General features: G+C 46.4%; 1 protein-coding gene across 1 annotated transcript in view; it reads left to right on the top strand.

Moving 5' to 3' along the window:
* LOC144494686 (cadherin-related family member 2-like) overlaps positions 1-21,196 on the top strand; it is a 123,032-nt gene that overhangs the window by 88,455 nt on the left and 13,381 nt on the right. Inside the window, exons 18-20 of the mRNA XM_078213886.1 lie at positions 2,213-2,293; positions 8,999-9,157; positions 11,022-11,087. Of these exons, the coding sequence (XP_078070012.1) occupies positions 2,213-2,293; positions 8,999-9,157; positions 11,022-11,087 (306 nt within the window). The remainder of the gene's footprint in view (positions 1-2,212; positions 2,294-8,998; positions 9,158-11,021; positions 11,088-21,196) is intronic.

The raw sequence follows: 21,196 nt of genomic DNA, 5'->3' as shown, positions 1-21,196 counted from the left end.
CAGATAACAGTGGTTTACCACACTGTGACAGGGTGAAAGACAGGAGAAATTGAATGACAAAAGAGCTGGTCTTACAGAATCAAAGGGAATGGTGATGGGGCAAGAAAAGAAACAAAAAAGATGTGACTACAGAGCAGGTGCGCTGCTGACTGAAAAGAAAAAATAAGAGAAATACCGAAACATTGCAAAGAAAGGAAAACAAAATGGGTGCCAAGACTATGGTCTGTAGAACTCCATGTAGATTCAGTGAAGGTGCATAGAACTGAATCAAAAGATGCAATGCTGTTTCTCAAGTTTACACTGAGCTTGACTGGAGCAGTGCAGTAGGCCAAGGACAGGTGACCATGATGGAGTCTGAAAGCTGAAGAGAAAGGCATTGAAGGATTTCACCCTAAAGGTAAATAAATCATGAAGAAGAAGACGGGCGGCACGGTAGCACAGTGGTTAGCACTGCTGCTTCACAGCTCCAGGGACCTGGGTTCGATTCCCAGCTTGGGTCACTGTCTGTGTGGAGTTTGCACATTCTCCTCGTGTCTGTGTGGGTTTCCACCGGGTGCTCCGGTTTCCTCCCACAGTCAAAAGATGTGCGGGTTAGGTTGATTGGCCGTGCTAAAATTGCCCCTTAGTGTCTTGAGATGGGTAGGTTAGAGGGATTAGCGGGTAAATATGTAGGGATATGGGGGTAGGGCCTGGGTGGGATTGTGGTTGGTGTAGACTCGATGGGCCGAATGGCCTCTTTCTACACTGTAGGATTTCAGGGGGGCTGGGCTGAAGGAACGTTGGTCACTATTGCCTCTAAGGCAGGAAGCTGCTTATTCACGCCTGGTCCTGGATTTCGGACTATAACCCAGACTGACAGTGCGGTGCATCACTGAGGGAGTGCTGCCTTTTTTGCAATCACTGGGGGTGATTTTGAGCCGCACTCTTCATCTGCAGGAAGGGCGGCACGTGCTCAAAATCTGGAGAGCGCGATTTGCACCGGTGAGTTTCCGAGTTCTGGTCTTACCGGCCCCTTGCCGGAGGAGTGGTGTGAATCACGTCGCGGGACCGCAGTAAGCTCACTTTAATACATTAGTATGTCATTATTGAGCACTCTCTCCGGGACCTCCCCTGTCACTGGGTATTCAGCTGGCACTGGCATGACATCACCTCATGGGGGTCTCACCTGGAGGTGTAAAGGTGAGTGTAGCCTCTAGGGGAGACGACATGGCCAAGCAGTGGCCTGGCAATGTCCCTTGGCACTGCTCTATGGCACAAGTTGGCACTGCCAGCTTTATACCATGCCAGCCTGGCAGTGCCAACCTGTGACAACCTGTGACAAGGGGCAGGCCCCAGTGGGAGCCTCATGGGGTGGGGGGATTCATTTAGATGCGGTGGTGGCCGAGAGCGGATGGAGAAGCAGAGAATGTCGGCGATGGCCATTTGGTTGTTGTGGGGGGGTGGGGTAGGGAGTGGAGGTGGGTGCCGGCTCAAACTGTGGGGGGACCGGGAGAAAGTGTGAAGGTGCCATTGATCAGGGGTGGGTGTGGAGCAGTGCCGACTCTAATCAGGGTTGGTGGGGGGGGGGGGGGGTGGTGGGAAGTGGGAGTGGGTGCCGGCTCAGACTGTGGGGGGACGGGGGGAAGGTATGAAGGTACCATTGATAGGGGGATGGGTGCAGAGCAGTGCCAACTCCAATCAGGAGTGGGGGCCCTGATACCCTCTATGGTGGGCTCGGGGGGAGAGAGTTTACTCAAGTTCTGAGCCTTTAAAGATGGCGCCCCGATCTCTGTGCACTGCCAGTGTGTTGAGGCCCCGCCTCCCCCCATAGATACTGTTAAGTACACCCCCTTGATGTTTAGTGTTGTAAGGTCCTGAGAGAAAATCAACCGGTTTCTCTGCGACTTTTTGGCGAAGGTTTTGCCCCTTGACTATGATAGTCTTTGAGGCTTTCCATGGGTGTGTCGTGCACCATGGAAATATCTGTTCTTTCTTATGTGGTGTTAGTGACTGAATTAGACCTGCCTGTTAACAATTAATTGTATGCAAACAAAACGTCTATTGTAATTCCTTTAACAGCTGATAAATGGAACCCTCTCCCTATCTGGTTCATCACTCCTTTGCATTGGAGATTACATGATTTTCGGATTGTAAAATTGGAAAAGTATAACCCATTATTTGTACGACATTACATTTCCCTCAGTAGACCTAAACATTGTTTGTTCTGTTGCAGTATTTTAGAAGCTGCTGTGCCTGGAACCAATGTGATTGTATCAAAAATTTCACCGGCCGTCAAGAACACTAACTTAAGAGGGTAGGTAGATTATAAGGATGTCAAGAAAGTCTTTATTTTCTTCCTCTGGGGCTGAAACATCTGCATCGATTTAAAGGGGATACTTTTAATAAAAATTCAGATCCAGTCGAGATTAGTTGAATTTGGGATATGCCTGCCCCTTGAAACTATTGGCACGGAACAAGTAATGCGTTCGCATTTTATTAGAACCTTTCGACTATGGGGCCAGGAATTTCCTCAGGGTTCCTCCTGCCCATTTTCTGCGGAACATCCATCAAAGCGAGCGAGCATCTTGCGCACAGCTTAGAATTAATTCAAAATGTGTACTATTTAAATATTTATTGTGTTTGACAGTCTGTATATGAAACAGTACCAGTATACTGTCAAATGTTATATTAATGCATGTCAGGATGAATTCCTTACACAGAATGCATAAGAATGGGGAACATTAGCGAAATAATAAAGTCGACATTTCTTTGTCCGGCTCCCATAATATGGGAGCAATAGACTATTCAAATAAATGCTAACCCTTTGTTCCTGTTTTTCCTCCTGACAGTACTGTCTGCAAAGTTCCTCTGTGACTTTTCTGGTGTCAAGTTAAAGAGGGCACAGCAAAGTAAGCCACATGTTAATACACATCAGAGGTCTTTGTATACAGATTTCTCCTCCAGCGCTAGATAGAGATCAGGATCAAACTACATGCTCCCAAATAAAAACTACCGCCACTGATCCCAGCCCTGCCTTTCAGCCATTACCCTTTCAAGGAGCAGGCTGGTATTGTCAAGAAATGCTTTTATTTTTCAGCTTTCCGATAAAAGGCTTTCCGTACTTATTTTTTATTGTTTGCAAAATTATACTTGATTCATAAAATATCTGAAAGAGCGTTACGAAACATTTCAGAATGACCCTCACGGAAAGTGCAATGAAGTTCACATTTACCACATGGGTCATGTTGTGCTCTGAGGTGCTTCAATATGGGGCGGCGCGGTGGCACAGTGGTTAGCGCTGCTGCCTCACTGGGTTCGATTCCCGGCTCGGGTCGCTGTCTGTGTGGAGTTTGCACATTCTCCTCGTGTCTGCATGGGTTTCCTCCAGGTGCTCCGATTTCCTCCCACAATCCAAAGATGTGTGGGTTAGGTGGATTGGCCATGCTAAATTGGCCCTTAGGCCCAATTTTACCATTGCGTTGCGCCCGTTTTCGGGTGCGAAAACGTGGTAAAGTTGGGTGTGAGGCGAGTAGCGCGAACCGTGCCTGCCTCCGTGCCGGTTCCCCTTTACAAAGGTCCAAAAATGGCCGCAATCGGGACCGCGCCTGAAACGGGCGCAACGGTCACTTAAATTCATTTGCATGCATATAAATTGACTTAATGGGCTGCACTTCCCCCTTTACCACTGATGCGCTACTCAAACACGAGGCCTGAAGCTCAGTAAATGAAAGGCTTTTATTTACTGTAATGAAGCTGGCAGAACTTATATACACTATCCCAGACTGAAGGGGTCCCGGCCAGAGCAGGGACTCTTATACCTCTCGACGCTGAAGATCACCGTCGTCGAGTGGCTAGGAGGTAACAAGCGTGTATCTCATTGGGTGGTTTGATATAGCACTTCTTCAGAAGCTCAAGGGCCTTAGTATAATCGGTGGCCGCACGGATCGCGAGGTAGACAGTGTCGCTTACCCTCGCATGGAGGATCCGGAGTCTGTCATCATCTGTGGTGACCGCTGCGGAGGCTGCCAGGTAGTCTTCGAAACACTTCAGCCAGTGGTCGAAGGTGTTAGAAGCGCCCACCGCACGTGGATCTAGCGTAAGGCGTTCCGGCTCCAGAATTTGCTCCATACTCTCTCTTTTTGTTTTCTTTTCGACGAGAGTTTAATGACAGTAAATAAAATTGATGCGCTACTCAAACACGAGGCCTGAAGCTCAGTAAATGAAAGGCTTTTATTTACTGTAATGAAGCTGCCAGAACTTATATACACTATCCCAGACTGAAGGGGTCCCGGCCAGAGCAGGGACTCTTATACCTCTCCCAGGAGGCGGAGCCCGACTGGGATGTGCCACAACACTACAGTACAAAGGTGTAACAACCCCACCCTAACCCCAACAGCAACAAGAGCACAACCCAACAGTAACATATGTACATCCTTGTAGTACTGGCCAGCCCCTGGCTCAGCACTATCCAGTGGGAACCAACGATGGTTCACCACAACCACCGCGTTCGTCCATCCAGAATCGGCACAAAACAGACATGCTCCATAGAAGTCCGATTCGGGCGCTCCAGTCAGTGAGGAGGTAGGTGCCGGGCGTCCGATGGCTCTCTGCTTGAGATCGGTGGGGAGGGGGACTGCTGCCACTCTGCCTGAGATCAGTGAAGGGGAAGGGGGGTTCGCTGCCACTCTGTCTGAGATCAGTGGGGTGGAAGGGGGGGGGGGGGGGGGGGTCTACTGCCACTCTGCCCGAGATCAGTGGGCGGGAAGGGGGGAGCCCTGCGATCAGTCTGGGTGGTGGGGTATGTGGGGGGGATAAGGGGGTCAGTAAGGTTGTGGGAGTGGGGCAATGTCTGTGAGGGCCAGGAGGAGGCATTATCCGGCCCGGGAGGGATGTGGCAGGGGAGCCGCATTCTATTATTTTTTGAGAACGGGCCCAGAAAACAGATGTGAAACACTCCGGGCCCTATTCTGCCATTTTGATTCTAAGTGCTGCAGGGACTTGAAACTGGGAGTGTTTCCGATCTGATTTTTAGACCTGTTCTGAGATGCCCCCATACGCACTCTGCCTGAAAAATTATCAGCGATTCCAAATGGCGCTGCACAAGCCTGTGGGCGGGGCTTGACCACCCGAAATCCTGCAGCTCCAATTGGAGCCTCCAACTGCGCATGCGCAGAAAACAATGATGGAATGCTGCTCCCCTGCCACATCCCCATCGGGCCAGATAATGCCTCCCCCTGCCCCCACAGACATTGCCGCACCCAGACCGATTGCGGGCCTTCCCTGCTTCCCCCCCCCGCCGCCTCAGATCTCAGGCAGAGTGGCAGCTCACTTTCCTTGCCCCCTCCCCCCCCCCCCCATTGATCTCAGGCAGAGTGTCAGCGGACCCCCATTCCCATCTGCCCCATGATCTCAAGCAGAGAGCCGTTGGACGCTCGGAACCTACCTCCTCACTGATGGAGCGCCCGAATTGGACTTATATGGAGCATGTCTGTTTTACACCGATTCCGGATGGGCGAATGCGGTGGTAAAGGGGGAGGTGCCGGTAAAGTTGGGCGTGCAGCTCATTAAGTCAATGTAAATGCATTTAAATGGCCGTTTCGCCCATTTCGGCCGCGGCCCCGATCGCGGCCATTTTCGGGCCTTGGTAAAGGGGGAACCGGCGCGGAGGCAGGCACGGATTGCGCTACTCACCTCATGCCCGACTTTACCAAGTTTTCACGCCGGAAAACAGGTGCAACACGATGGTCAAATCGGGCCCTCCCAGTTACAAGTCCACCCAGCAACTTAGAATCAAAATGGTAAAATAGGGCCCTTAGTGTCAGGGAGATTAGCGGGTTAAATACGTGGGGTTACGGGGATAGGACCTTGGTGGAATTGTTGTTGATGCAGGCTTGATGGGCTGAATGGCCTCCTTCAGCACTGTAGGGATTCTATGATTCTATTCTATGAATATAATTGTGATACATGTAATATCCATCATATATATTCAATGTGAGTCGGACAACTCGGGTCATACTATTCCCCTCCCCTCAGTGCACTACGGATGAAAGGTCTCAGACAGTGACCGCCCCCCATCTGTACTTGTTGCAAAATGCTGTTGGTGTTTAGCATTTAGCAATGGAGGCTCAGTACTGTGCCACTACCCAAATGCTGCCGCTTTGCGATACGCCTTGCGTAAAAGGCTGCACTTTCTGTCAATGCCGCAATCAATGTTGGCGATGGCAGTCACCTGTGGTGCCCGCTTACGTCATAATGGGCGACGGAGTTGGCCGAGAGTGACCCTTAGACTCAAAATGGCGCCACTGAAATAATCACAACTGTGTTTTCTCCCATTTCACACGATCCAGGGTTTGTGCAGAGCTGTTTAAAGTTGTGTCTAACTGTGAGCTGAGCCTCATGAGGCTTTAGCTAACTGTGCGCTGGGGTAACTTGGAGAGTTGGTAAACCCAGTCTAATCAGCACCTACTTCCCTTTCACTCATTGTCATTCTTCATTCTACTGTTCCTTCATTTATAGCTTGGCACCATAGAACATAGAACATAGAACAGTACAGCACAGAACAGGCCCTTCGGCCCACGATGTTGTGCCGAGCTTTATCTGAAACCAAGATCAAGCTATCCCACTCTCTATCATCCTGGTGTGCTCCATGTGCCTATCCAATAACCGCTTAAATGTTTCTAAAGTGTCTGACTCCACTATCACTGCAGGCAGTCCATTCCACACCCCAACCACTCTCTGCGTAAAGAACCTACCTCTGATATCCTTCCTATATCTCCCACCACGAACCGTATAGTTATGCCCCCTTGTAATAGCTCCATCCACCCAAGGAAATAGTCTTTGAACGTTCACTCTATCTATCCCCTTCATCATTTTATAAACCTCTATTAAGTCTCCCCTCAGCCTCCTCCGCTCCAGAGAGAACAGCCCTAGCTCCCTCAACCTTTCCTCATAAGACCTACCCTCCAAACCAGGCAGCATCCTGGTAAATCTCCTCTGCACTCTTTCCAGCGCTTCCACATCCTTCTTATAGTGAGGTGACCAGAACTGCACACAATATTCCAAATGTGGTCTCACCAAGGTCCTGTACAGTTGCAGCATAACCCCCACGGCTCTTAAACTCCAACCCCCTGTTAATAAAAGCTAAATGCATAAAAGTCATGTCAGAGCCCTTTTAATATCACCTTCTGAGACATGAAGACTTTGGTGTATGGTATCTCGCCTGATATCATATCTGGCATGAGCATTTTTTCATCGTTTAATGGGATGTAAGCCTTGCTGCCAAGGACAGCATTTGTTCCCCATCCCTACTTGCCCTTGAACTAAATAACTTGCGAGGTCATTTGTAGGGTAGTTAGGAGTTAACCACATTGCTGTGGGTCTGGAGTCACATGTAGGCCAGATGACATATTTCCTTCCTGAAAGGACACTGGTGAACCAGATGGATTTTTGCAACAACCAGTAATAGCTTCAAGAACACTATTACTGAGACTAGCTTTATTTTCCAGATTAATTAATTGAATTTAAATTCCACTAGCTGCCGTGGTGGGATTTGAACCCGCGTCCTCAGAACATGTGCCCATAACTAGTTCAATGACATTATCACTATGCTACCATTTCCCTATAACCGAATTCCCCCCATACATGATGACATGTATAATAAAGAGGAGAAAGTGGCGCAAACACACTGTAACTTCTTCCTATCCTTTATCTGATGGATTGCATTCTGATGAGATGTAAATTATTCTCTGGTGCAGGAAGGAGCAATGATATTTTTGTGTCAGTGGTGGATTGTTAATAACCTCATTACACAGTGAAATATATTTCGTTTGTTTATTTTCTTCCTTATTAACCCTTTTATTTTCTTCATTATTGACCCTTTTAAAAAAAAGTCCACAAAACTGTTGCCTTTTCACAGCCTTAAGTCACAGCAGAATAAAAGAAACAAGAACAATAATGTACTTCACTAGGAACCATGCTTGAAGGTGTTTTTTGAATCCTTGCCTAACATTACAGACCCATTTGTTAGATTCCATCTGCTAAGTTTTTGTGCACTCTCCTAACCTGTCTATATCCCTCTGTAGACTCGTGTCATCCTCAACACTTGCCTTCCCATCTATTTTTGTGTCACCCGCAAACTTGGCAATATGCATTCACTTCCACCATGCAGGTTGATGCAAATATTTGTTTAATTCCTCTGCCATTTCCAGGTTCCCCATTATTATTTCCGTGTGTCATTTTCTAAGGGGCCTATGTTCACTTTCACCTCTCTCTTCTTTTTTATATATTTAAATATATTCTTGCTGTCCACTTTTATATTCCTTGTTCATTTACCTGTATAGTTTATCTTCTCCCTCTTTATTATTTTTGGTCATCTTTTGTTGGTTTTTAAAACTTTCACAATTCTCTAGCTTACCACTCATCTTTGCGACAATATATGCTTTTTTCTTTCACTTTAATACTGGTGGCACAGTGGTTAGCACAGCTGCCTCACAGCACCAGGGACCCGGGTTCGATTCCTGGTTTGGGTCACTGTCCGTGTGGAGTTTGCACATTCTCCCCATGTTTGCGTGAGTTTCCTCCGGGTGCTCCGGTTTCCTCCCACAGTCCGAACGACGTGCTGGTTAGGGTGCATTGGCCATGCTAAATTCTTGCTCAGTGTACCCGAACAGGCACCGGAGTCTGGCGACTGGGAGATTTTCACACTAACTTCACTGCAGTGTTAATGTAAGCCTACTTGTGACACTAAAATATAAACTTAAACTTATCCTAAACTTCCTTGGTGAACCACACTTAATTTATCCCCTTTCTCGAATCCTTCTTCCTCACTGGAATATACCTTTGTTGTGAGTCATGAACTCATGTGGCGGGGGACGGATATGGTTGGTGGTGGTGGGGGTGCCACAGTTTGTAATTCCAATGAATCGTGTTGAAATTTTGTAGGCGAGGCGGGTGGCTCGATGTTTTGTGGGACCCTTGGCTGCATTGTTCAGCTGCCTGACAACTAATTCATCCCTTTAAGGATGAGAGCCCTCCTCCAAGACCTGTCAGCCAATCCAATGCCTTGTAGCTCAGCAGCACCATTGGCAGCAGTGGCCAGTGTTGGGACTGCGCACAGCAGAGAGGACATCGCTGGAGCAAGCTACCTTCCCAACCAGCAAGTGGGAAATGGGTTACGAAGGCCAGTCAGGCATGCCCTGGGGAGGGGGAGGGTGGGTTAGCGAGGGAAAAGGGAAGGTTGCCACAAGGGTGGCCACTGTTGCCAGGGGCTCATCATTGTGGGCTACAGGTATCTGATGAGGAGCCTCTACCACCACCGCACCCCCTCCACCCTCTCTCCCAAGCCTACAGGTGGCTCCTAGCCAGGTAGAGGCTCCTAATTGGCAGTGGAAGTGGCTCAATTGGTCTCTGCATGGGATCACTGCCCTCCACATTTCACATCAGTGGTAAATTGCCACGGCAACGGGTAGGCAAGAGGCACTCTACGCCCTCTCTGCTTTTCCTTGTTTTTTTATGGCCTGTCACTAGAGGACTGGTAAAATCAAGTGGCTGTCAATTAATAAGACATGCTTCAGGCAAAAAAACGATTCATTGAAAGATACTTAATCCACGTAACTTTCTGATTAGTAAATCTTTCCATGAGCCATTTTACGATACCGTCAAACATGTTGTTAAACTGCTTCTTGTTTTGTGGCTAATTGAATTGAAGCCTGCTTCCTGCTTTTTCTGTATAAATTGAGACATGACCAGATCTATTCTGTGAATTGAAATGAAAAACAGATGTTTTTGTAATTAGGAAGGCAGAACGATATCGGTGTGGTCGCAGTTTGTCCCATGTCCTTAGAATCATGTTTCTTAACTTGTCACCTTATGTTTGGATTGTTCTCCCATTCATCACAACCATCACATGTGGCTCAGATGGTCGAACTCTCACCGATGTTGGACTCGGGGAGTCAGAGTAAGTAGTCTCACAACACCAGGGTAAAGTCCAACAGGTTTATTTGGTAGCACGAGCTTTCGGAGCGTTGCCCCTTCGTCAGGTGAGTCTCACCTGATGAAGGGGCAACGCTCCGAAAGCTCGTGATACCAAATAAACCTGTTGGACTTTAACCTGGTGTTGCGAGACTACGTACTGTGCCTACCCCAGTCCAACATCAGCAACTCCATATCACGGAGTCAAAGGTTGCGGATTCAAGTTCCACTGCAGAGACGTGAACACAATAAACTACATTATCACTTGAGTGCAGGACTGAGGGAGTGCTGCACTGTCAGAGGTGTTGCCTTTCAAAGAACAAAGAAAAATACAGCACAGGAACAGGCCTTCCAAGCCCGTCCGGATCATGATGCTTTAACTAAACTAAATAAAACCTTCTGCCCTTCCTCGATCCGTATCCCTCTATTCACTCCCTATTCAGTGACCCATCCATATGCCTGTTAAATGTTGCTAATGTGCCTGCTTTCACCACCTCTCTGGCAACACGTTCCAGGCACCCACCACTTTACACATGAAAAACTTGCCCCGCACATCTCCCTTAAACTTTCCCCCTCTCACCTTGAACCTGTGCCCTCTTATAATTGACACTTCCACCCTGGGAAAAAGCCTTTGGCTATCCACCTTGTCTATGCTTCTCATAATTTTGTAGACCTCTATCATGTCTCCCGTCAGCTGCTGTCTTTCCAGTGAAAACAATCTGAGATGAGACCTTAAACTAAGGCTCAACATCAACGCCACAAAAATAGATGGGGTGGAATTTTCCATCCTGCCCGCCATGGGAATCATAGCGGACGGGACATGGACCAAGCAAAGGTCCGTTGACCTCAGGTGGGAATTTACGGCCTTGGGGCGAGCGTGACCAGAAAATCCCGACCGTGATCTGGTTATTATCAGAACCGCTGTTTGTGGAAGTTTGCTGTGTGTGCATTGGCTGCTGTGTTTCTTATAACAATGATAACACACCAGAAAGTACCTTCTTGTCTCTAAAATGCTTTGGGGTGTCCTGAGGTTGCCAAAGGCACTTTATAAATGTAACTCTTTCTTTCTTAAGGACCCTAATGGACGTGTACTTCATTTGTGGCAATGGTACCGCTGTCAATCCAGATGTAGTTCGTGGGTAAGTTTTAAATTTGTTAATTAGAATTACCTTTAATGAAATTAAAGTCATTTTCATATACAGTGGAACTTTTTGAAGAAGGCTGGCAGCCAGGAAGGAGTCTTGTGTTCATAAACTCCCTTTAGGATTACAGTTGGTTAGATACATGACTAAACTGAACCAATAAAATTGGAGCCGGACAGAAATCAACCTTTGATTTTTTGATAAAATTGTGGAATTATTTGACTGGATATTAAGCACTTACTTCATCACCATGTGCTATCAGGCAGTACCAGGATAGCATTTGGTTTGCATTTTACTTTGGATGATACGCAAGTAGAAAGTTCTGTTCAATTGTTGAACAGTGTGGTTTGAATGAGTGTGAAATTTTACATTGTTCGTCATGCCAATGATGTGCTTATGTTCTTCTGAGAAACAGCAGTAATCAACATAACACTGAAATATGGAGCAAGGTTAGCCCTTGATCATGATGCTGTCGAGTCTGGTCAGAACCCAAGCTAAGAACAGCTGAGCATGTTATTATTCAGGAAGTGCTGCTTGATAGCATTGTCAACAACACCTTCTCAACCGCTGATGATTCAGAGTGGACTGATGAGGTGATAATTGGCCAGATTGTGTGAGTCTGGTTTTTTTTGTGTGTGGGACGGCACAACCCTGGGCACTTTTCCACATTGCCGAGTAGATGCCAGCAATGTAGCAGTACTGGAACAGCTTGGCCAGAGACACAGCCCGTTCTGAAGCGCAATCTTCATCACGACAAACATGATGTTGTTAGAAGCCACAACCTTTGCTGTGTCCAGTGCGCTCAACCATTCTCTGATACCTTGTGGAGTGAATCTAATTGGCTGAAGACTGATATCTGTGATGCTGGGGAGCTCAAGAGGAGGTCCAAATGAATTTTCCACTCGGCACTTCTGGCTCAAAATGGTTGCAAAGACTTCAGCCTTGTCTTTTGCGCTGATCGTGTGTCACACGTGTCCGACACAAGCGCAGTCTGATACAAGTGCGGAACACAGGGCTGGAATCCTCCACCAGCACTACTTAAAGACTAATACAGGTTAGTTGCTGTTTTTGTTCTACTGGCTCATGCTGCAATTCCTTTTAGTTTTCCATTGACTTGGGCTTTGCTACTGTGATAACCCCATGACTTGCATGGGGAATCGCTGATTGACCTCCCTGTAGGACTCGTAGAATACAAGTTCCCTGGTGATTAGTAATTACCTTATCAGGTGGAGTTCATATACCGAGCCCTGTATAAAGCAATCCCATGAGTGGGTCCATTCTTATATTGTCCTGGTTGGGACCTGTTTGTGTTCACCACAGGCTTGTGGTTTTACTTTATTTTGTGCAATGAAGTGCTGTATCTTTACAGCTGACTGATAGAATAGAGGTTTCATAGAATCCTACAGTGCAGAAGAAGGCCATTCGGCCCATTGGGGTCTGCTGGATTTATTATACCCACTATGGCTAACATTTGTTGCCCATCTCTAATTGCCCTTGAGAAGATGGTGGTGAGCTATTTTCTTGAACCACTTCTGTCTATGTGGTGTAGGCACTCACTTGCAATGCTGTTAGGAAGGGAGACCCAGGGTTTTGACACAGCGACAGTGAAGGAACAATGATATAGTTCCAGAGTAACCGATTCCACTCCATTTTACAATTCTGCACCGACTGGAACATTTCTTGGAAACTGTGATGGAAATATCCTGTGATTGCCAAAAAGAAATCACTGTTCTGCAGTTTGTGATGACGGCCAAAATGCATTAAATTCATTTGATGAAACAAATTAATCTATTAAAATAATAATCTGTCACGATGAAGTGAACAGCTATTAAAATAATAATTTGTTCTGGCGAAGTGAACAGTTAGCAAGAGAATTTCAAAGTTGAATCAAGCAGTCTGTTTGATTTGTTAATATGAGATCAGAGTTTCCCAAACTTTTCCAGCCTCGGAATCCTTTTAATCTCCCAAGAATATTGAAGGAAGCCCCGAGAAACATCCTGATTATATTGAAGAATTAAACCACACAAATAAATGATTGCACAATAGTGCAAACGTTCAAAAACAAGTTAAAAGATGTTTCTATGTCTTATGATACATTTATTACAACAAAAAAATTCTGCTATTCAACAAATACTTCCAAGTCTTACCTTCTTTTTGTCATTTTTAATGGGAGTACCCACTCATACATACTCCCTCACCCACACCTACCCTCACTCATTCACTCTCACCCATATCCACCCACTCATACTTACTCTTACTCACTCTCACCCACACCCCCCAATATCACCCACCAACATTCACCCTCACCCACCCTCACTCAGCCTTACCCATTCTCACCCACTCCACCCACTCTCACCCTCACACACGCTCACTCTCACCCACTCTCACCCACTCTCACTCTCACCCACACTCACTCTCACCCACACTCACCCACTCTCACCCACTCTGCCAACTGCCGTGATGGGATTTGAACCCATGTTCCCCAGAAGAACACTAGCTTTGGCCTCTGGATTAGTAGTCTAGTGACATTAGCACTACACCACCGTTCCCCCCTCTCATCTCGCTCTAAAGCCATCACTGTACAGCTGATAAGATTCCACCCGATATTTTGACAAAGAGTGGTCTGTGAGACGTACCTGCTTTGATATCTGGCATGAAACCCAAAAGATGTCTTGTATCTATTAACCAGCATAAATCACACTGAATTTATGTAGTGTTATAATCCAGGTCAGAAACTGCACGGTATTTTATGAAGTCAGCCTAGACCATAAGTTTTGCAATTTGAATTCGGTGCGAGTAAGCATGAGATGTTTCACTTCAGCTATGATTCAAATGACTCACTAGGGAGTTTTTATCAAACAAAGTTTATTTAAGAATACAATTAACACCTAGAAAAAAAATTAGCAATAGCTTTGACCATGATATTGCATTAACCTGAACAACTAAATGCACTGTTCCAATACAACAAACCTCCTGCCACAGGTTTAGCACAGAAAAATAAGAATGCTCAAATGGTTTTGCAGCTCAGCAATACCTGCTGTGAATTAGTTCTTTGGATAGAGAATTCAACCTCCGACTTTTCCATTCTGGAAATCCCAGCACCTCGAGGTGGGGATAATGTGACTGCTGGCCGCTAGCGAGCAGCAAACGACTTCAAGAGACAGAGGCAGTCCTTGCCTCTAGTGACTAGCTAGCAAACCACTCACAGCAGAATTTTCACTCCAGAGAGAGAGAGGCACAGAAACACTAGCTGGAATTTTACCAGCCTTTACCGCGGCTCGGAGAACAGCATTCTCCGTTCGCCTCAGGCGGGATCGTACAAACCTCGGACGGACGTGCCAATAAAATTCCATCCACTGTTGTCAGTCTGGATTCCACACAGCTTCTAACTAAAAACTGAAAGTAAATCCTTGGATTCACCTGACTTTGACTTGTCAATCAATCTTTCCACAACGGAATAGGGGAGATCCTAATGAATACTTTGCATCGGTATTCACGAAGGAGAGGGGCGTGTTAACCGGGAGTGTCTCGGGAGGGAGGTGTTGACCCGTTAGAGAAAATCTCCATTACAAGAGAGGAAGTGTTAGGTTTTTTAGGGAACATTAAAACTGACAAAGCCCCAGGGCCTGATGGCATCTATCCTCAACTGCTCAGGGAGACGAGAGATGAAATTGCTGGGCCTCTGACGGAAATCTTTGTCGCTTCTTTGGACACGGGTGAGGTCCCTGAGGATTGGAGGATAGCGAATGTGGTCCCGTTGTTTAAGAAGAGTAGCAGGGATAACCCAGGAAATTATAGGCCGGTGAGCTTGACGTCCGTGGTAGGGAAGTTGTTGGAGAGGATTCTTAGAGACAGGATGTATGTGCATTTAGAACGGAACAATCTCATTAGTGACAGACAGCATGGTTTTGTAAGAGGGAGGTCGTGCCTTACAAATTTGGTGGAGTTTTTTGAGGAAGTGACAAAAACGGTTGATGAAGGAAGGGCCGTGGATGTCGTCTATATGGATTTCAGTAAGGCATTTGACAAAGTCCCTCATGGCAGGTTGGTTAAGAAGGTTAAGGCTCATGGGATACAAGGAGAAGTGGCTAGATGGGTGGAGAACTGGCTTGGCCATAGGAGACAGAGGGTAGTGGTCAAAGGGTCTTTTTCCAGCTGGAGGTCTGTGACCAGTGGTGTTCCGCAGGGCTCTGTATTGGGACCTCTGCTATTTGTGATATATATAAATGATTTGGAAGAAGGTGTAACTGGTGTAATCAGCAAGTTTGCGGATGACACGAAGATGGCTGGACTTGCAGATAGCGAAGAGCATTGTCGGGCAATACAGCAGGATATAGATAAGCTGGAAAATTGGGCGGAGAGGTGGCAGATGGAGTTTAATCCGGATAAATGCGAAGTGATGCATTTTGGAAGAAATAATGTAGGGAGGTGTTATACAATAAATGGCAGAGTCATCAGGAGTATAGAAACACAGAGGGACCTAGGTGTGCAAGTCCACAAACCCTTGAAGGTGGCAACACAGGTGGAGAAGGTGGTGAAGAAGGCATATGGTATGCTTGCCTTTATAGGACGGGGTATAGAGTATAAAAGCTGGAGTCTGATGATGCAGCTGTATAGAACGCTGGTTAGGCCACATTTGGAGTACTGCGTCCAGTTCTGGTCGCCACACTACCAGAAGGACGTGGAGGCGTTAGAGAGAGTGCAGAGAAGGTTTACCAGGATGTTGCCTGGTATGGAGGGTCTTAGCTATGAGGAGAGATTGGGTAAACTGGGGTTGTTCTCCCTGGAAAGACGGAGAATGAGGGGAGATCTAATAGGGGTGTACAAGATTATGAAGGGGATAGATAGGGTGAACGGTGGGAAGCTTTTTCCCAGATCAGAAGTGACGTTCACGAGGGGTCACGGGCTCAAGGTGAGAGGGGCGAAGTATAACTCAGATATTAGAGGGATGTTTTTTACACAGAGGGTGGTGGGGGCCTGGAATGCGCTGCCAAGTAGGGTGGTGGAGGCAGGCACGCTGACATCGTTTAAGACTTACCTGGATAGTCACATGAGCAGCCTGGGAATGGAGGGATACAAACGATTGGTCTAGTTGGACCAAGGAGCGGCACAGGCTTGGAGGGTCGAAGGGCCTGTTTCCTGTGCCGTACTGTTCTTTGTTCTTGTTCTTTGATCCAGCAGGGTTGTAAAACTCCAGGACATTCCATTAGGCCCAAATTAAAGATAAACAAAACTCCATTTAAATAATTTATGTAGCAATAAAAGGACACCGGATCAGGCAGCTCGATGCCAATAACAGAGCAAAAGGCTTGCTTACAAACTGCAGAGAGCATGATTTAAAAATACATTTCTTATAGGCACAGTATCGTCACAGTAGAATCCTCTTCATTGTTGATTTCACTAGGTGGTGGAGGAAAGTGACAAGTTAACTGATGTTCAGCAAATTGTATGTTTTTGTAATGGCTCAAGTAGGTATTCTGGTAGTGATGACGAAGTAAATAGGGATAACGGGTAGCATTGCATGACTAACTTCAGTGAACTGGTTGGGTTTCTTTAGTTTTGAATTGATTTATTATTGTCACATGTATCAGTATACAGTGAAAAGTATTGTTTCTTGCACACTATACAGACAAAGCATACCGTATATAGAGAAGGAAACAAGAGAGTGCAGAATGTAGTGTTACAGTGATAGCTTATAAGATATAGGATCCATTCGCAGTTTCAGTGGATTGGTCATGCTAAATTGCCCTTTAGTGTCTAATGATGTGTAGGTTAGATGGGATTAGCTTTGGTAAATGTATGTGGGATTACAGGTTTAGGGCCGGGGAGAGGGCTTGGGTAAAAAAAAATACTCTGTTAGAGAGTCGGTGCAGACTTAATGGGCTGAATGGCGTCTTCTGCACTGCAGGGATTCTATGATTCTATCTTCCTGCACTATATGAAGAAGGCCATTGGAATTTTCCTCGGTGTCCTGGTCAATGTACATCCCTCAGTCAACAACACTGGAACAGATTATCTGGTCATTATCTCACCCGTCATCATTGTCAGCTTTGTCAGTTTCCTTTCGTTACTGAAGATGACTGTTTCTTGTGAGTGCAGAACCATTCTTTGTGAAGAGCTGCATGGGCTTTCCACAGTGCAGGCAAGGGCGAGGTGTTTGATATTTCTGGGACTGCCTGGTCTTTCTAGCTTGCACTTTGTCCCTAGTTGCCTGTATTCTTTGCTGTTCGAAGGAAGCAACCCCGCGGCTGGAGATTGTTCCCTAGGTGGTTCTTTCTCGCATATTTTCTCAGTCTATGGGGGGACATGCTTCCTGAGAAAGATCACCTTCAAGGAGTCCTTGCGTCTTAATCTTGGCTTATCTCGTAGGTGGTGTCCCAGTTTAAGTTGTGAATATATGACCTCCTTTGGGATTTTATAATTTTATATAAGCTGTATGTCCACTCCATCGCAACTGGATTCTGATGATGAGTTCTCCAATTTTAGACATTTCTGCTCTCAGTGTTAGACACTTTGTCCTCTGATTAATTGCCCACAATGTTCTAAATGCATCTCATTATCTCATTGCTGTTTGTGATATAAACTGCATAGAATACAAACTGCATAGAATATTGTGCCTTAGCGTTTTATGATGGGGGGGCTATTTAATCAGATGGGAGGGGGGTTGGGTGGGGACCCCACCGTTTATCCATCTCCAGCACAATTAAGTCATGGCAGGTTGGTCCATTTATGCCTCCCTGCCCTTCCACCAATTGAGGCCCTTAAATGGCCCATCAATGCCCACTTAAGGGCATCATACTGCCATGGTTGTTATTCATTCAGTGGCAGGCATCAGCTCTCCATATGGGGAGCCTGCAGGCTCCCAGGGATGTTCCCTCATTAAAAGACATATCAGTGCCTGACCAAGGGACCTGGCATCAAGAAGGGGGTCTCTCTGAGAGCCACCCCTTGCTTTGCTGCTGGCTCCTCTCCTCCCGTCATCACTTACCTGTGTCTGGGCCCCCTCTTGATCTGGAGCCTTGGGTGGGCGCACCAATGGCAGCAGCCACCACTTCCCCAGTGCTGCTGCTAAGTACAGAGGACCCACCGCCCTCTGATCGACCTGCAGCTCTCATTGGGTGACAGCTGAGACCTCCGTCGCGTCCACAATATCCTTTTCTCCGGCTGCTGAACTTACCACATTACACCAGTGACTGCACTTCAATAATTGACCGTGAAGTGCTTTGGAATGTCCTGTGATCATGAAAGATGCATTATGAATACAAGCCTTTCTTCTCCTCTCCATATTTGTATGAAATGCATGGTTGAGTCAATTACATTCGTTCCAGGATGCAGATTTTAACTTCTGGAGCATTAACTTGATGTCCTCCCTTGGGTAGCAAAATCATCTATTCCACTTGTGTCTTTACTATGAGCTGGACGCACCTCATGTATGAGTGATGTTGGCTGAGCTGCCCCAGTTTTCTTGATCTGAAACATTTGTACAGTTAATTAACACATTTATGCCTGACCGTAACTGGCGACAGTTTTCCTGCTAATCTTGGACTACCTTGTACCGTGAGAGGTAGCTTTTGCCATCTGCTATGCAAAGAATCTCCCAAAAGAAGAAAGAGGATCTTTTTCTTCTTGTACATCTACAAGAATTCTAATTCTCAGAGGTTAGCTCCGACCACCAACTGGGGGAGGGTGCTGGGATAAACATTTTTATACCTTGATTTCAAGGAGTGATACACTCTAATAAATTTGCAATGCTTTTTTTTAAATTCATTCATGGGATGTGAACATCCCACCAAGGCCAGCAGTGGTTGCCCATCCCAAACTGCCCTTAATTCACAAGGTGCTCTCTCTTTAACCCTGGAGTCCACGTGGTGCAGATAAATCCAGAGTGTGAGGAAGGGAGTTTCAGGATTCTGAGTCAGCAACAGTGAAGGAATGGCGATTATGTTGTCCTGGTCTTGTTGCATGTGTAAACGGACTGCTTCCGAAGCTGAGGAGGTACAAATGAAATGCTGCAATAGAAACTAGAGTAAGAGTTTTAACAACACCAGGTTAAAGTCCAACAGGTTTACAAATAAACCTGTTGGACTTTAACCTGGTGTTGTTAAAACTCTTACTGTGTTCACCCCAGTCCAACGCCGACATCTCCACATCATAGAAACTAGAAGCAGGAGTAGGCCATTCAGCCCTTCGAGCCTGCTCCGCCATTCATTTTGATCATGGCTGATCATCGAATTCAATATCCTGATCCCCCTTTCCCTCCCATATCCCTTGATCCCTTTAGCCCAAGAGCTATATCTAATTTCTTCTTGAAATCAGACAACATTTTGGCCTCAACTACTTTCTGTGGTAGTGAATTCCACACATTTGCCACTCTCTGGGTGAAGAAATTTCTCCTCACCTCAGTTCTAAAAGTTTTACCCCTTATCCTCAAACTATGACCCCTTGTTTTGGACTCCCCACACCATCGGGAACATTCTTTCTGAATCTACCCTGTCTAACCCTGTTAGAATTTTATAAGTTTCTATGAGATCCCCTCTCACTCTTCTGAACTCCAGTGAATATAACCCTAACCGACTTGAGTCTCTCCTCATATGACAGACCTGCCATCCCAGGAATCAGCCTGGTAAACATTTGCTGTACTCCCTCTATCGCAAGGACAATCTTCGCCAGATAAGAACAACAAAACTGCACACAATGCTCCAGGTGTGGCCTCACCAACACCCTATACTATTGCAACAAAACATCCCTGTGCCTAGACTCAAATCCTCTCGCTATGAAGGCCAACATACCATTTGCCTTCTTTACTGGCTGCTGTACCAACCATCGGCATACATCCCCACTTCTGACATTATGTTGGAGGAAAGGTCATTAACGAAGCAACTGAAGATGGTTGGGCCTAGAAAACTTCCCTGAAGAACTACAGCACTAACCTGTGGCTGAGGCTGTTAAGACAGATTTTTTGATTTGATTTGATTTGATTTATTATTGTCACATGTATTAACATACAGTGAAAAGTATTGTTTCTTGCGCGCTATACAGAGAAGGAAAGGAGAGAGTGCAGAGTGTAGTGTTACAGTCAGAGCTAGGGTGTAGAGAAAGATCAACTTAATGCAAGGTAAGTCCATTCAAAAGTCTGACAGCAGCAGGGAAGAAGCTGTTCTTGAGTCAGTTGGTACGTGACCTCAGACTTTTGCATCTTTTTCCCGAAGGAAGGAGGTGGAAGAGAGAATGTCCGGGGTGCGTGGGGTCCTTAATTATAGTGGCCACCTTGCCGAGGTAGCGGGAAGTGTAGACAGAATTAATGGATGGGAGGCTGGTTTGCGTGATGGATTGGGCTACATTCACGACCTTTTATAGTTCCTTGCGGTCTTGGGCAGAGCAGGAGCCATACCAAGCTGTAATACAACCAGAAAGAATGCTTTCTATGGTGCATCTGTAAAGATTGCTGAGAGTCGTAGCTGACATGCCAAATTTCCTTAGTCTTCTGAGAAAGTAGAGGCGTTGGTGGGCTTTCTTAACTATAGTGTCGGCATGGGGGGACCAGGACAGGAGTTGGTGATCTGGACACCTCAAAACTTGAAGCTCTCGACCCTTTCTACTTTGTCCCCGCTGATGTAGACAGCGGCATGTTCTCCTTTACACTTCCTGAAGTTGATGATAATCTCCTTCGTTTTGTTGACATTGAGGGAGAGATTATTGTTGCCGCACCAGTTCACCAGATTCTCTATCCCATTCCTGTACTCTGTCTTGTCATTATTTGAGATCCGATCCACTACGGTGGTGTCATCAGCAAACTTGATTTTTGATCCACAGTGGAGTGAATCAAAGATTATAGCCAGGGCCGGTGGGGGGGCCAAGCAGCCACTATCTTATTGAATGGCTGAACAGGCTCAAGCGGCCAAATGGCCTACTCCTCTTATGGCCACTCACTTCAATTTTGCTAAGACTCCTTGATGTCACACTCAGTCAAATGCTGCCTTGACGACAAGGATAGTCACTCTCAAAGAACAAAGAACAAAGAACAATACAGCACAGGAACAGGCCCTTCGGCCCTCCAAGCCCGCGCCGCTCCTCGGTCCAGGATTGAATCCTGAATCCAGGATCCC

This window comes from Mustelus asterias, chromosome 6 (genome assembly GCF_964213995.1).
Source record: "Mustelus asterias chromosome 6, sMusAst1.hap1.1, whole genome shotgun sequence".
Classification (NCBI taxonomy): Eukaryota; Metazoa; Chordata; class Chondrichthyes; order Carcharhiniformes; family Triakidae; genus Mustelus; species Mustelus asterias.
Note: the sequence above shows the minus strand (reverse complement) of the source record. Positions and strands in the feature narration are given on the sequence as shown.